Consider the following 14,725-nt stretch of genomic DNA (forward strand, 5'->3'; position numbering starts at 1 on the left):
CTGTCACATGGTACGTGTATGCATTTGTGATTGGCTGATTGCTGTCACATGGTACATGTATGCACTTGTGATTGGCCGATGGCTGTCACATGGTACGTGTATGCACTTGTGATTGGCTGATGGCTGTCGCATGATACGTGTATGCACTTGTGATTGGCTGATGGCTGTCACATGGTACAGGGGGAGTAGAAATAGACAGAACTGAAATTTGTTAGAAAAAGAAATCTACTACTCGTGTGAAGTTCAGACTAAGTGCTATTGCATTGTCTTTTTATTATGCATTTGTTGTTTAAGCAAATCTACTGTGTTTACTGGTCCTTTAAGACATTGTTTCTCAACCATAGCCCTCAAGTACCCCCAACAGGTCAGGTTTTCATTATAGCTAAACAAGTGCACAGGTAAAATAATCAGCTGATGGGTGAGAGAAGGTTAGTAACCATGGTTACTGATCAGCTGATTATTTTACCTGTGCACTGGTTCAGCTATAATAAAAACCTGTCCTGTTGGGGGTACTTTAGAAACCCTGCTCTAAGACAGCAGCTACTTAATTAGCCTTTTTTAAGGCACAGGTAAAATAATCAGCTGATGGGTGAGAGAAGGTTAGTAACCATGGTTACTGATCAGCTGATTATTTTACCTGTGCACTGGTTCAGCTATAATAAAAACCTGTCCTGTTGGGGGTACTTTAGAAACCCTGCTCTAAGACAGCAGCAACTTAATTAGCCTTTTTTAAGGCACAGAAGCTGCTTTTGCTGCTTCATTAATTGAGCCCTTTATATCCTTTGTGGAACGTAAGAGGATTCATTTATACAATTGGTGTCAAAGCGTTTTTTCCATCCCATTGGAGCGCTGTTTTTGTATCATTTTACACAGGAGATGAGATTTCATACGTTACAGGCTAAGTACCGCAATGATGAGATTTGCCTATTGCAATGTATGATATAAAATGCTGTAACAATAAAGAGTGTGAAATTATTTCCCAGGATTACCAGGTTGTCCTAATCTGGGTTCCGCATCTGTTAGGGAGGAGCAGATAAATGAGACGGATACGCAAAATATCCAACAGATGGAACCCCAGTCAGACTACAGTGCCGGTGAGTTATAGACAACATACACAACAGTCAGACTACAGTGCCGGTGACTTATAGACAACATACACAACAGTCAGACCACAGTGCCGGTGACTTATAGACAACATACACAACAGTCAGACCACAGTGCCGGTGACTTATAGACAACATACACAACAGTCAGACCACAGTGCCGGTGACTTATAGACAACATACACAACAGTCAGACCACAGTGCCGGTGACTTATAGACAACATACACAACAGTCAGACCACAGTGCCGGTGACTTATAGACAACATACACAACAGTCAGACCACAGTGCCGGTGACTTATAGACAACATACACAACAGTCAGACCACAGTGCCGGTGACTTATAGACAACATACACAACAGTCAGACCACAGTGCCGGTGACTTATAGACAACATACACAACAGTCAGACCACAGTGCCTGTGACTTATAGACAACATACACAACAGTCAGACCACAGTGCCGGTGACTTATAGACAACATACACAACAGTCAGACCACAGTGCCGGTGACTTATAGACAACATACACAACAGTCAGACCACAGTGCCGGTGACTTATAGACAACATACACAACAGTCAGACCACAGTGCTGGTGAGTTATAGACAACATACACAACAGTCAGACTACAGTGCTGGTGAGTTATAGACAACATACACAACAGTCAGACCACAGTGCCGGTGACTTATAGACAACATACACAACAGTCAGACCACAGTTCCGGTGACTTATAGACAACATACACAACAGTCAGACCACAGTGCCGGTGACTTATAGACAACATACACAACAGTCAGACCACAGTTCCGGTGACTTATAGACAACATACACAACAGTCAGACTACAGTGCCGGTGAGTTATAGACAACATACACAACAGTCAGACCACAGTGCCGATGAGTTATAGACAACATACACAACAGTCAGACCACAGTGCCGGTGACTTATAGACAACATACACAACAGTCAGACCACAGTGCCGGTGAGTTATAGACAATATACATAACAGTCAGACCACAGTGCCGGTGAGTTATAGACAACATACACAACAGTAAGACCACAGTGCCGGTGACTTATAGACAACATACACAACAGTCAGACCACAGTGCCGGTGAGTTATAGACAACATACACAACAGTCAGACCACAGTGCTGATGAGTTATAGACAACATGCACAACAGTCAGACCACTGTGCCGGTGAGTTATAGACAACATACACAACAGTCAGACCACAGTGCCGGTGAGTTATAGACAACATACACAACAGTCAGACCACAGTGCCAATGAGTTATAGACAACATACACAACAGTCAGACCACAGTGCCGGTGAGTTATAGACAACATACACAACAGTCAGACCACAGTGCCGGTGACTTATAGACAACATACACAACAGTCAGACCACAGTGCCGGTGACTTATAGACAACATACACAACAGTCAGACCACAGTGCCGGTGACTTATAGACAACATACACAACAGTCAGACCACAGTGCCGGTGACTTATAGACAACATACACAACAGTCAGACCACAGTGCCGGTGACTTATAGACAACATACACAACAGTCAGACCACAGTGCCGGTGACTTATAGACAACATACACAACAGTCAGACCACAGTGCCGGTGACTTATAGACAACATACACAACAGTCAGACCACAGTGCCGGTGAGTTATAGACAACATACACAACAGTCAGACCACAGTGCCGGTGAGTTATAGAAAACATACACAACAGTCAGACCACAGTGCCGGTGACTTATAGACAACATACACAACAGTCAGACCACAGTGCCAGTGAGTTATAGACAACATACACAACAGTCAGACCACAGTGCCGGTGACTTATAGACAACATACACAACAGTCAGATTACAGTGCAGGTGAGTTATAGACAACATACACAACAGTCAGACCACAGTGCCGGTGACTTATAGACAACATACACAACAGTCAGACCACAGTGCCGGTGAGTTATAGACAACATACACAACAGTCAGACCACAGTGCCGGTGACTTATAGACAACATACACAACAGTCAGACCACAGTGCCGGTGACTTATAGACAACATACACAACAGTCAGACCACAGTGCCGGTGACTTATAGACAACATACACAACAGTCAGACCACAGTGCCGGTGAGTTATAGACAACATACACAACAGTCAGACCACAGTGCCGGTAACTTATAGACAACATACACAACAGTCAGACCACAGTGCCGGTGAGTTATAGACAACATACACAACAGTCAGACCACAGTTCCGGTGACTTATAGACAACATACACAACAGTCAGACCACAGTGCCGGTGACTTATAGACAACATACACAACAGTCAGACTACAGTGCAGGTGAGTTATAGACAACATACACAACAGTCAGACCACAGTGCCGGTGACTTATAGACAACATACACAACAGTCAGACCACAGTGCCGGTGACTTATAGACAACATACACAACAGTCAGACCACAGTGCCGGTGACTTATAGACAACATACACAACAGTCAGACCACAGTGCCGGTGACTTATAGACAACATACACAACAGTCAGACCACAGTGCCGGTGACTTATAGACAACATACACAACAGTCAGACCATAGTGCCGGTGACTTATAAACAACATACACAACAGTCAGACCACAGTGCCGATGAGTTATAGACAACATACACAACAGTCAGACCACAGTGCCGGTGAGTTATAGACAACATACACAACAGTCAGACCACAGTGCCGATGAGTTATAGACAACATACACAACAGTCAGACCACAGTGCCGATGAGTTATAGACAACATACACAACAGTCAGACCACAGTGCCGATGAGTTATAGACAACATACACAACAGTCAGACCACAGTACTGATAAGTTATAAACAACATACACAACAGTCAGACCACAGTGCCGGTGACTTATAGACAACATACACAACAGTCAGACCACAGTGCCGGTGACTTATAGACAACATACACAACAGTCAGACCACAGTGCCGGTGAGTTATAGACAACATACACAACAGTCAGACCACAGTGCCGATGAGTTATAGACAACATACACAACAGTCAGACCACAGTGCTGATGAGTTATAGACAACATACACAACAGTCAGACCACAGTGCCGGTGACTTATAGACAACATACACAACAGTCAGACCACAGTGCCGGTGAGTTATAGACAACATACACAACAGTCAGACCACAGTGCCGGTGACTTATAGACAACATACACAACAGTCAGACCACAGTGCCGGTGAGTTATAGACAACATACACAACAGTCAGACCACAGTGCCGATGAGTTATAGACAACATACACAACAGTCAGACCACAGTGCCGGTGACTTATAGACAACATACACAACAGTCAGACCACAGTGCCGGTGAGTTATAGACAATATACATAACAGTCAGACCACAGTGCCGGTGAGTTATAGACAACATACACAACAGTAAGACCACAGTGCCGGTGACTTATAGACAACATACACAACAGTCAGACCACAGTGCCGGTGAGTTATAGACAACATACACAACAGTCAGACCACAGTGCTGATGAGTTATAGACAACATGCACAACAGTCAGACCACTGTGCCGGTGAGTTATAGACAACATACACAACAGTCAGACCACAGTGCCGGTGACTTATAGACAACATACACAACAGTCAGACCACAGTGCCGGTGACTTATAGACAACATACACAACAGTCAGACCATAGTGCCGGTGACTTATAAACAACATACACAACAGTCAGACCACAGTGCCAATGAGTTATAGACAACATACACAACAGTCAGACCACAGTGCCGGTGAGTTATAGACAACATACACAACAGTCAGACCACAGTGCTGATAAGTTATAAACAACATACACAACAGTCAGACCACAGTGCCAATGAGTTATAGACAACATACACAATAGTCAGACCACAGTGCCGGTGAGTTATAGACAACATACACAACAGTCAGACCACAGTGCCGGTGAGTTATAGACAACATACACAACAGTCAGACCACAGTGCCGGTGACTTATAGACAACATACACAACAGTCAGACCACAGTGCCGATGAGTTATAGACAACATACACAACAGTCAGACCACAGTGCCGGTGAGTTATAGACAACATACACAACAGTCAGACCACAGTGCCGGTGACTTATAGACAACATACACAACAGTCAGACCACAGTGCCGATGAGTTATAGACAACATACACAACAGTCAGACCACAGTGCCGGTGAGTTATAGACAACATACACAACAGTCAGACCACAGTGCCGGTGAGTTATAGACAACATACACAACAGTCAGACCACAGTGCCGATGAGTTATAGACAACATACACAACAGTCAGACCACAGTGCCGGTGAGTTATAGACAACATACACAACAGTCAGACCACAGTGCCGGTGAGTTATAGACAACATACACAACAGTCAGAACACAGTGCCGGTGAGTTATAGACAACATACACAATAGTCAGACCACAGTGCCGGTGAGTTATAGACAACATACACAACAGTCAGACCACAGTGCCGGTGAGTTATAGACAACATACACAACAGTCAGACCACAGTGCCGGTGAGTTATAGACAACATACACAACAGTCAGACCACAGTGCCGGTGACTTATAGACAACATACACAACAGTCAGACCACAGTGCCGGTGAGTTATAGACAACATACACAACAGTCAGACCACAGTGCCGGTGAGTTATAGACAACATACACAACAGTCAGACCACAGTGCCGGTGAGTTATAGACAACATACACAACAGTCAGACCACAGTGCCGGTGAGTTATAGACAACATACACAACAGTCAGACCACAGTGCCGGTGACTTATAGACAACATACACAACAGTCAGACCACAGTGCCGGTGACTTATAGACAACATACACAACAGTCAGACCACAGTGCCGGTGACTTATAGACAACATACACAACAGTCAGACCACAGTGCCGGTGAGTTATAGACAACATACACAACAGTCAGACCACAGTGCCGGTGACTTATAGACAACATACACAACAGTCAGACCACAGTGCCGGTGAGTTATAGACAACATACACAACAGTCAGACCACAGTTCCGGTGACTTATAGACAACATACACAACAGTCAGACCACAGTGCCGGTGAGTTATAGACAACATACACAACAGTCAGACCACAGTGCCGGTGACTTATAGACAACATACACAACAGTCAGACCACAGTGCCGGTGAGTTATAGACAACATACACAACAGTCAGACCACAGTGCCGATGAGTTATAGACAACATACACAACAGTCAGACCACAGTGCCGATGAGTTATAGACAACATACACAACAGTCAGACCACAGTGCCGATGAGTTATAGACAACATACACAACAGTCAGACCACAGTGCCGATGAGTTATAGACAACATACACAACAGTCAGACCACAGTGCCGATGAGTTATAGACAACATACACAACAGTCAGACCACAGTGCCGATGAGTTATAGACAACATACACAACAGTCAGACCACAGTGCTGGTGAGTTATAGACAACATACACAACAGTCAGACCACAGTGCCGGTGAGTTATAGACAACATACACAACAGTCAGACCACAGTGCCGATGAGTTATAGACAACATACACAACAGTCAGACCACAGTGCCGGTGAGTTATAGACAACATACACAACAGTCAGACCACAGTGCCGGTGACTTATAGACAACATACACAACAGTCAGACCACAGTGCCGATGAGTTATAGACAACATACACAACAGTCAGACCACAGTGCCGGTGAGTTATAGACAACATACACAACAGTCAGACCACAGTGCCGGTGAGTTATAGACAACATACACAACAGTCAGACCACAGTGCCGGTGAGTTATAGACAACATACACAACAGTCAGACCACAGTGCCGATGAGTTATAGACAACATACACAACAGTCAGACCACAGTGCCGGTGAGTTATAGACAACATACACAACAGTCAGACCACAGTGCCGGTGACTTATAGACAACATACACAACAGTCAGACCACAGTGCCGGTGAGTTATAGACAACATACACAACAGTCAGACCACAGTGCCGGTGAGTTATAGACAACATACACAACAGTCAGACCACAGTGCCGGTGAGTTATAGACAACATACACAACAGTCAGACCACAGTGCCGGTGAGTTATAGACAACATACACAACAGTCAGACCACAGTGCCGGTGAGTTATAGACAACATACACAACAGTCAGACCACAGTGCCGGTGAGTTATAGACAACATACACAACAGTCAGACCACAGTGCCAGTGAGTTATAGACAACAGACACAACAGTCAGACCACAGTGCCGATGAGTTATAGACAACATACACAACAGTCAGACCACAGTGCTGATGAGTTATAGACAACATACACAACAGTCAGACCACAGTGCCGGTGAGTTATAGACAACATACACAACAGTCAGACCACAGTGCCGGTGAGTTATAGACAACATACACAACAGTCAGACCACAGTGCCGGTGAGTTATAGACAACATACACAACAGTCAGACCACAGTGCCGATGAGTTATAGACAACATACACAACAGTCAGACCACAGTGCCGGTGACTTATAGACAACATACACAACAGTCAGACCACAGTGCCGGTGACTTATAGACAACATACACAACAGTCAGACCACAGTGCCGATGAGTTATAGACAACATACACAACAGTCAGACCACAGTGCCGGTGAGTTATAGACAACATACACAATTGGCTACTTCAGATTGTGCAAGAATTAGTGAATTTTATTTTACTTTTTTAAGAAACAAAGTCAGTACTGTTTAGAGGCGCGATGCAATTCTCCGTATTTACTAAGACAGGTACATGCTGGCAAATTACAAGATACTACGGGCTCTGTTCATCAAGATGCCGCATTGGTGCCGTTGCGGCGCAGATTAGCTCATCTATAATGTTTTAGTAAAAAAATTACAACTTCTTTTTTTTTTTTCTTAAAAAAATGCAAGAATTGTAGACCTTAAAAGAGAATCTGATTGGCTGTGCTGCCTCCTTGAATTATAATGGGGGGAAAAAATTAAGTAAAGTGGTAGGCGGTCCGCCCATTAACCCAGCTATTGAGAAGGCTCCAAAACGCATTAGGAATTGTTTCTAGTATGCTGAGAACCAAGCAGGGTTGCACCGCTGCAAATCCATGACCATTATTATGTATTAGGTTAAAATATATCATATTACATGAAACCAAACTGAGTCATCTTTTTTTTTAGAAATACCGAGTCTTCTAGAGGAAAATCTAGATATTATATCAATAAGTGAAGAAGAAGATGAGACGGATGAAAAGGATATTCAGCAAGTGGAGATTCAGTCGAATCCCAGTGCAGGTGAGTGATGCAGGTGGGTGTAGCATAGAGTGGTATTTATCATTCAGTGGGGGGCACTAGTTGAGCGTTTTCATTCAACCAGCTGAAAATGATTCAACAGATATTGTCAGCTAACTCCCAGTAGAGCTTTGCTGCTCTCAATCTGACTTTATTTATGTATTTAACACCATAGTAGAGTTTAATATTGCACTATTGTTTATAACAAACACATAAGAGCATCTGATTTTTGCACTCGTGTGTCCCTATAATTGTTAAATGGTGAGGAATGACAAACATTTTTGTACCTTCAAATTCACAATAAGAAATAAATTACGTTTGATTCACACAGTGTAACAACAATGTTTTTAATAATAATTAAAAAATGTGATATAAAAAGAAACCGTGTATATGAAATAACAAAAAATATTGTACATAAATATAATATATAACACAAGGATATGTCTGTTTTTGTTATTTAATATTTTATATAAACAGTTAATGTGTGCACCATTTTGTTTACTTCTAAAGGTTACCAAAAATGTATACATCTAATGCTTAAGATACGTGTTCGCTCCTGAGCCTACCTCAGTATGCTATAAAGGAAAGGAGCTACGTTTCAACGTAGGGTACCATGAGAATGAGGCAAATTTTAATAATAAAAAACTGTGTCTAAGTGTGAAAGTTAAATTGCCATGTCCCTTTAAGTTTAACTGCTTGCGTAATATTATCTAGGGGTTCACAAAAATAATTTCCAATGTAAGTACAAATAAGAAGACTGGGGAGCCATCAATGCACTTTTGTAGAAGCTAGACAAGGGTTTTTGTAGAATAATCCAAGAAGTTGTGGGCCAGAAGTAAACCCCTAGGAGCCACGGTTTCCTGACTCCGAGATTTGTCAAGCCCTGATAGTATTTCAGTGACTTGTTCATCAGTTGCTCTATAATTAGGTATATAATCTGCTCTGAGGGTCCTTGTTAGAAAACAATACCTAAGTGGTACAGTGGTAAAAGAAAGAGAGGGGCGAAAAGAGAGCGTTTGGGAAGGAAAAAAGAGGAAGAACAAAGGAGAGAATATAGGGTTAGAGGCGAGAAAGATAGAGAATGAAATGAAGGAGAGAGAAGTGGGAAGAATAATGAAAGTTGGAGAATAGGATCAAATAGAGAGAGATGATAGGAAAGTGAAGCTAAGACAAGGAGAGAGAAGACCGAGAGATTGATGTGGTTACTGTTGCTGGTCTTCACTCATGGGTTTAAAACAATTCTATATATAAGGTGTTAAAGGGACATGAAACTCAAAAGTCAGACAGAGCAGCAGTTTTAAACCACTTTCTCATTTACGTCTATTATCAAATTTTCTTCGTTCTCCTGTTATCCTTATGTTGAAAAACAGGGATGTTTTGGAGCGTGCACATGTCTGGATCACTATATGGCAGCAGTTGTGCAAGAATGTTATCCATTTGCAAGTGCACTAGATGACAGCACTATTCCCTGCCATGCAAATACTCCAGACACCTAGCTAGGTATTTCTACAACACACAATATCACACTAAATTGGAAACTTTTTTAAATTGTATGTTTTGTGTGAATCACAAAAGAAATTGTTCGGATTTCATATCCCTTTAATTTATAAGGAGAAGAGCTATGGGAAAGTGAGGAAGAGTAGATGACGCTTTCAGAAGGGTCACCTGAAATGACGGGATTCTATAGGGAATTGGAGAAAGGGGCAGCTCCGTTCTAGTTGATGACTTTGTGTATTTGGAATAAAAAAACATTAACATTAAACCTGATGTTGAATTTACCAGACCTCCAGGATGAAAATCTAGAAATTGTATCAATTAGTGAGGAAGAAGATGATGAAAGAGATGAAAATAATTTTCAGCAGATGGAAGCCCAACCTGAGATGTGCGGAGGTAAAAATAAAACAAAATGGTTGTCATAAATGATTGAGTGTTGCACATATGTTGTTGAACCAAACCCGGGACCTTTTTAATGGGCGCAACACCTGGATAATCTCACTGACCACCCAGCTAAAATGTATGCCCGTTTTAATCTAAAATTAGCTAATACTTAATTGTTTTTGTTGTTTATTACCCAAATTATCATTTAAAAATGTTAAATTTTGCAATTAACTTGTGCTTCGTATAGCAGAACGTTATAATATTAGAAAGTAAAAGTGTCCCCACCTGGCTACTTTATCAAGCCTATCATTTTGTAAAGATATTTATCAATGTAAGAGACAAAGCTAATGGAGGTTGTATTTCTTTATGATAATTAGGAAACTCATGAGTTAGGCATTTCGAACATCATATACTCACAATGTCAGTTGAGAACCTTGGTGCTTCATAACATTGTTGTGGGTAATGGTAATGTCTTACAGTGTTGTCTATTTAAGCTCACTTGTGCCTCTTGAGCAGTTGAACTTTCCTCCCAAATATTGGATTGATTCAATTAAAAAAAAGTCCAGCCTTGATATATGAGACCGTATGCCTCTTAACGAGTAAAAGTCCAGAGCCAACTACCGTTGAGGTCTACATCAACATTGTAAAAGTTTACACATTATATACTTCCTAAACATTTTCCAGAGCAAAATTTAATTCCAGTAGACGACTATATGACCGTCAGATTTAATTATCCTCTCATCTGTGCCCTCTTCTCATCTGTCACTAACCCTCTCAGCTGTCATTGAGTATATTTACAAAAACAAACCAAATCCCTTATCGCTGTCCATAGACTTATGTCCACATATCGCTGTCTACATATTCTTTATTAATCATTTTCTTCCTACTTCTCTCCACAATAAACTTCTGTTATCATAGTCTGAATGACCCTCTGTTTTGTCATGTCTGTGTTCATCACTATCTGTATGGCAATTTATCTGTCCCTTCGTTTCTTTACTCCCATTGAGTTTATTTGACCCATAAAGGGTTCTCCTGTATGTTTATGACGTCCTCTCATGTATATTCTTTTCTGTACAACAAATTGGTCACTGCCTCACTATCGCTAGTCTTTGCATCCTCATATTTCTGACTGTTCTTTTTCCACTCTTCTTAAAGACACACGCACAATTTAAAATTAATCCTAAAGGGACATTTTAGCTAAAATTGGAATGCACATGGGTATACATGTATAAGCAATTATGCTTTTAGTAAAAGCTATAGCTGTTTCAAGAGTGCACCAGCATTTTAAACACGGCACTTGCTCAGAGAGTTTCAGGTGCTTGAATCATCCGGTAAGGACTCAAATGCATCATTGCTGACAGGATACAAGCCCCACTGGCTGTAGAAAATTTAAATCACTAAAATAGTGATAACTTTTACTAATGTTTTGCCAATATATGTATAAGAACTTCTGTTCAATGACATCGCTTTGCCACTAGCTCTTCATCCTTTTTGCGAGGTTGCACATTGAATGGTTAGTGAACAAATGCCATCTCATTATGACATCATCACTAAATGGACATTCTCATTGCGGGAACCTCTTGATACCTAACCTAGAGCGACACTTATACCCCATAAATTTAAATGCAAAATAGCCCCACCAAATCATATGTTCATTACAGCTCTGAGAAATCGGGAAGGAAGACTGTGCTCTAACTTATATGAAGACACTGGTATATGATTAGTTTTAACCCAAACTCTTATTTTTTATATCAGAACATGTAGATGAATGTAGTGAGGCGATTATTACTGTTACCATAAAAAAATCTTTTGTTTGTTTCTTAAAATTACTGTGGGAAAAACTTAAGTTATCTTCTAGTGGTTGGCTCCCTAAGAATATTGAATTTAGGAAGATTCCTAGCACTAGGAATTCACTAAATACCATATGAAGAAAATCTGGTTGATCTGGTTCCACATTATTGTAGCCTATATGAGAAAACTAATACTATTGAGAAGTTTCACATTGTTTAATTTAGTTGTTCAGTCAATGCTTACAATCGTATTAAGTGATGGTAAAGTGACCAATTCATGTAATCAGATCCAGAATGGAAACAGTATTTTAGGTGGACTATAATTCATCCATTCTAATAAAGATGCACTATAAATTACTTTTTAATATAATTTTAATATTTTATTTTTTTTGTGAGCGAACAGTTTTCACTTTTTCAATCGGCACTCTAGCCAGTGAAAACCGTTTGCTCACAAAAAAAAAATACTTTTAAAGTGTCCGGGGTATTAAATTTTCATTACTTTATTAAAAAGTTATAGCGCATCTTCATTAGAATGGATGAATTAAGGTCCACCTAAAATAAAGCTTCCATTCTGGATTCGATTTTAACAAATTGGAAACTTTACCGTCACTTTAAAGGGACAGTATACGCTCATTTTCATATAGCTGCATATAATAGACACACCAATAAATAATAATATGTACAGATACTGATACAAAAATCCAGTATAAAACCTTTTAAAAACTTACTTAGAAGCTCCCAAGAGGTTAGTGTCCCAACCCAGTGAAAGGGGCTGGAAAGCAAAAACAGCAGAACCCCCCCCCCATATGAAAAGACCCTTTACACAAACAGGAGCAAGCTGGAATTGGTAAACAACAGTTAACTTCTAAAACTTTAGGGCTTGGTTAGAAGTCTGAAAATCAGCACAAGGTTATATAAAAATAAGCAAAACTATACATTTTTTAAAAAAAAAAAAACCTGTACGGGCTATATAAATAATCTAAAAAATATTTATGCAAAGAAAAATCTAGTGTATAATGTCCCTTTAAAGGTCTTACATTTCTTTAAGCAATTATGTATCTTTTTAAAACAGATGGGCCTATGAGCTGGGATACCACAGAGAGACATCACTTCCCTCTTCATTCAATGCATTCTATGATGGATGACCCGAGCGTTCCCCACAACTTTCAGACGACAAACTACGTTAGACGAAATATGATAAACACAGAGCTCATGACACAAATGCAAAGTATGGCTGATGACACCAATTTAAGTGAAGAATATTTCGACCTACACCAGAGAATGCGTATAGCAGATAAACAGTTTGCTTGTGACGTTTGTGGTAAATGTTTTAGCCAGAAATCATATCTTGTAACACACCAAAGGGTTCATACAGGAGAGAAACCATTTTCATGTTACGTATGTGGCAAATGCTTCAGTCAGAAGTCACATCTTGTTATACATCAAAGGATTCATACTGGGGAAAAACCATTTGCATGTTTTGAATGCGGAAAACGTTTCAGCCGAAAGTCGCATCTAGTTCAACATAATAGCACTCACACAGGAGAAAAACCATTCGCTTGTACTGAATGCACAAAATGTTTTAATCGAAAATCTCTTCTTCGTAAACATCAAAAAACTCACACAAATCCCTCGAGCGGACTTGAACCTGGACCTCTTGATCTCCGTCCTCTTCAGACAACTTCACAACATTCTTTTTCGGATCAATCGTCTATAAACGTTCAGAACTGGAATCTTCCAGAAAATCCAAATTGGTTTGAATCCTAAATTGCATGATTTAGAAATGGAACTGACATCAATTGTAAAAATATATTCACTAAATAATAATAAGTATATTATAAATTATATAGAAGTCTTTTTACCGCCCCTATTTTATGTCTGGTATTCTAGAATGCAATTCCATTTTATAGGACCACTAAATACAGTCAAATTTAATACCCAGCAAATGCATAATAAAAAGACAATGCAACAGCACTTACTTTGAATTTGAAATGAGCAGTAGAACATTTCCTGGCACATTTCAAAGTGAATCCAATCCCCCCCTGTATCATGTGACAACCATCAGCCAATCACAAAACGCATACACATATATACTCTGCACTTTTGTACAAGCTCAGTAGCAAATGGAGCCAAAGAAAGTGTGAAAATAAAAAGTGCATGTTTTCGTAATATTTGAAAGTTTTAATTTTTTAAATTACTGCTTTATCTAAATCATGAAACATTAAACTTTTGTGTCCCTTTAAAAAAAAAAAGTTCTGTGATTTCTATACAGAGTGAACTGGGGTAACAAAAACAGGGGAAAACCCCATCCAGTAATTCATAAAATATTTTAAAATACTAAAAAACTGAGATGAAAAATGCCCCCCCCCCCTGCATCTTATATGCCGAAAGTATGTAGAGGTTTGCCCTCTACTAGCAAGCTGCAGTAATTCCAAGTGACTGCAGTTGTCTTTTAAGCACCTGACATGAGAGACGGAATGGGAATGACAGGAAGAGGAACTAATCAGAACAGGCAGACACTAAGGAATATGGGAAAAATCTGCATTTCATATCATTTGGGGGGGG

At 40.4% G+C, this 14,725-nt stretch overlaps 1 protein-coding gene across 2 annotated transcripts in view; it reads left to right on the forward strand.

Annotated features, from left to right (window-relative positions):
* Nucleotides 1-14,329, forward strand: part of LOC128635627 (oocyte zinc finger protein XlCOF7.1) — an 84,439-nt gene extending 70,110 nt beyond the window's left edge. For both annotated transcript variants that reach the window (XM_053688705.1, XM_053688704.1), the window contains 4 exons: nt 984-1,094; nt 8,382-8,495; nt 10,275-10,382; nt 13,233-14,329. In XM_053688705.1, the coding sequence (XP_053544680.1) occupies nt 984-1,094; nt 8,382-8,495; nt 10,275-10,382; nt 13,233-13,927 (1,028 nt within the window). In that variant the 3' untranslated portion in view covers nt 13,928-14,329. The remainder of the gene's footprint in view (nt 1-983; nt 1,095-8,381; nt 8,496-10,274; nt 10,383-13,232) is intronic.
* Nucleotides 14,330-14,725: the final 396 nt, after the last annotated feature.

This window comes from Bombina bombina, chromosome 7, assembly GCF_027579735.1.
Source record: "Bombina bombina isolate aBomBom1 chromosome 7, aBomBom1.pri, whole genome shotgun sequence".
NCBI classification, from domain to species: Eukaryota; Metazoa; Chordata; class Amphibia; order Anura; family Bombinatoridae; genus Bombina; species Bombina bombina.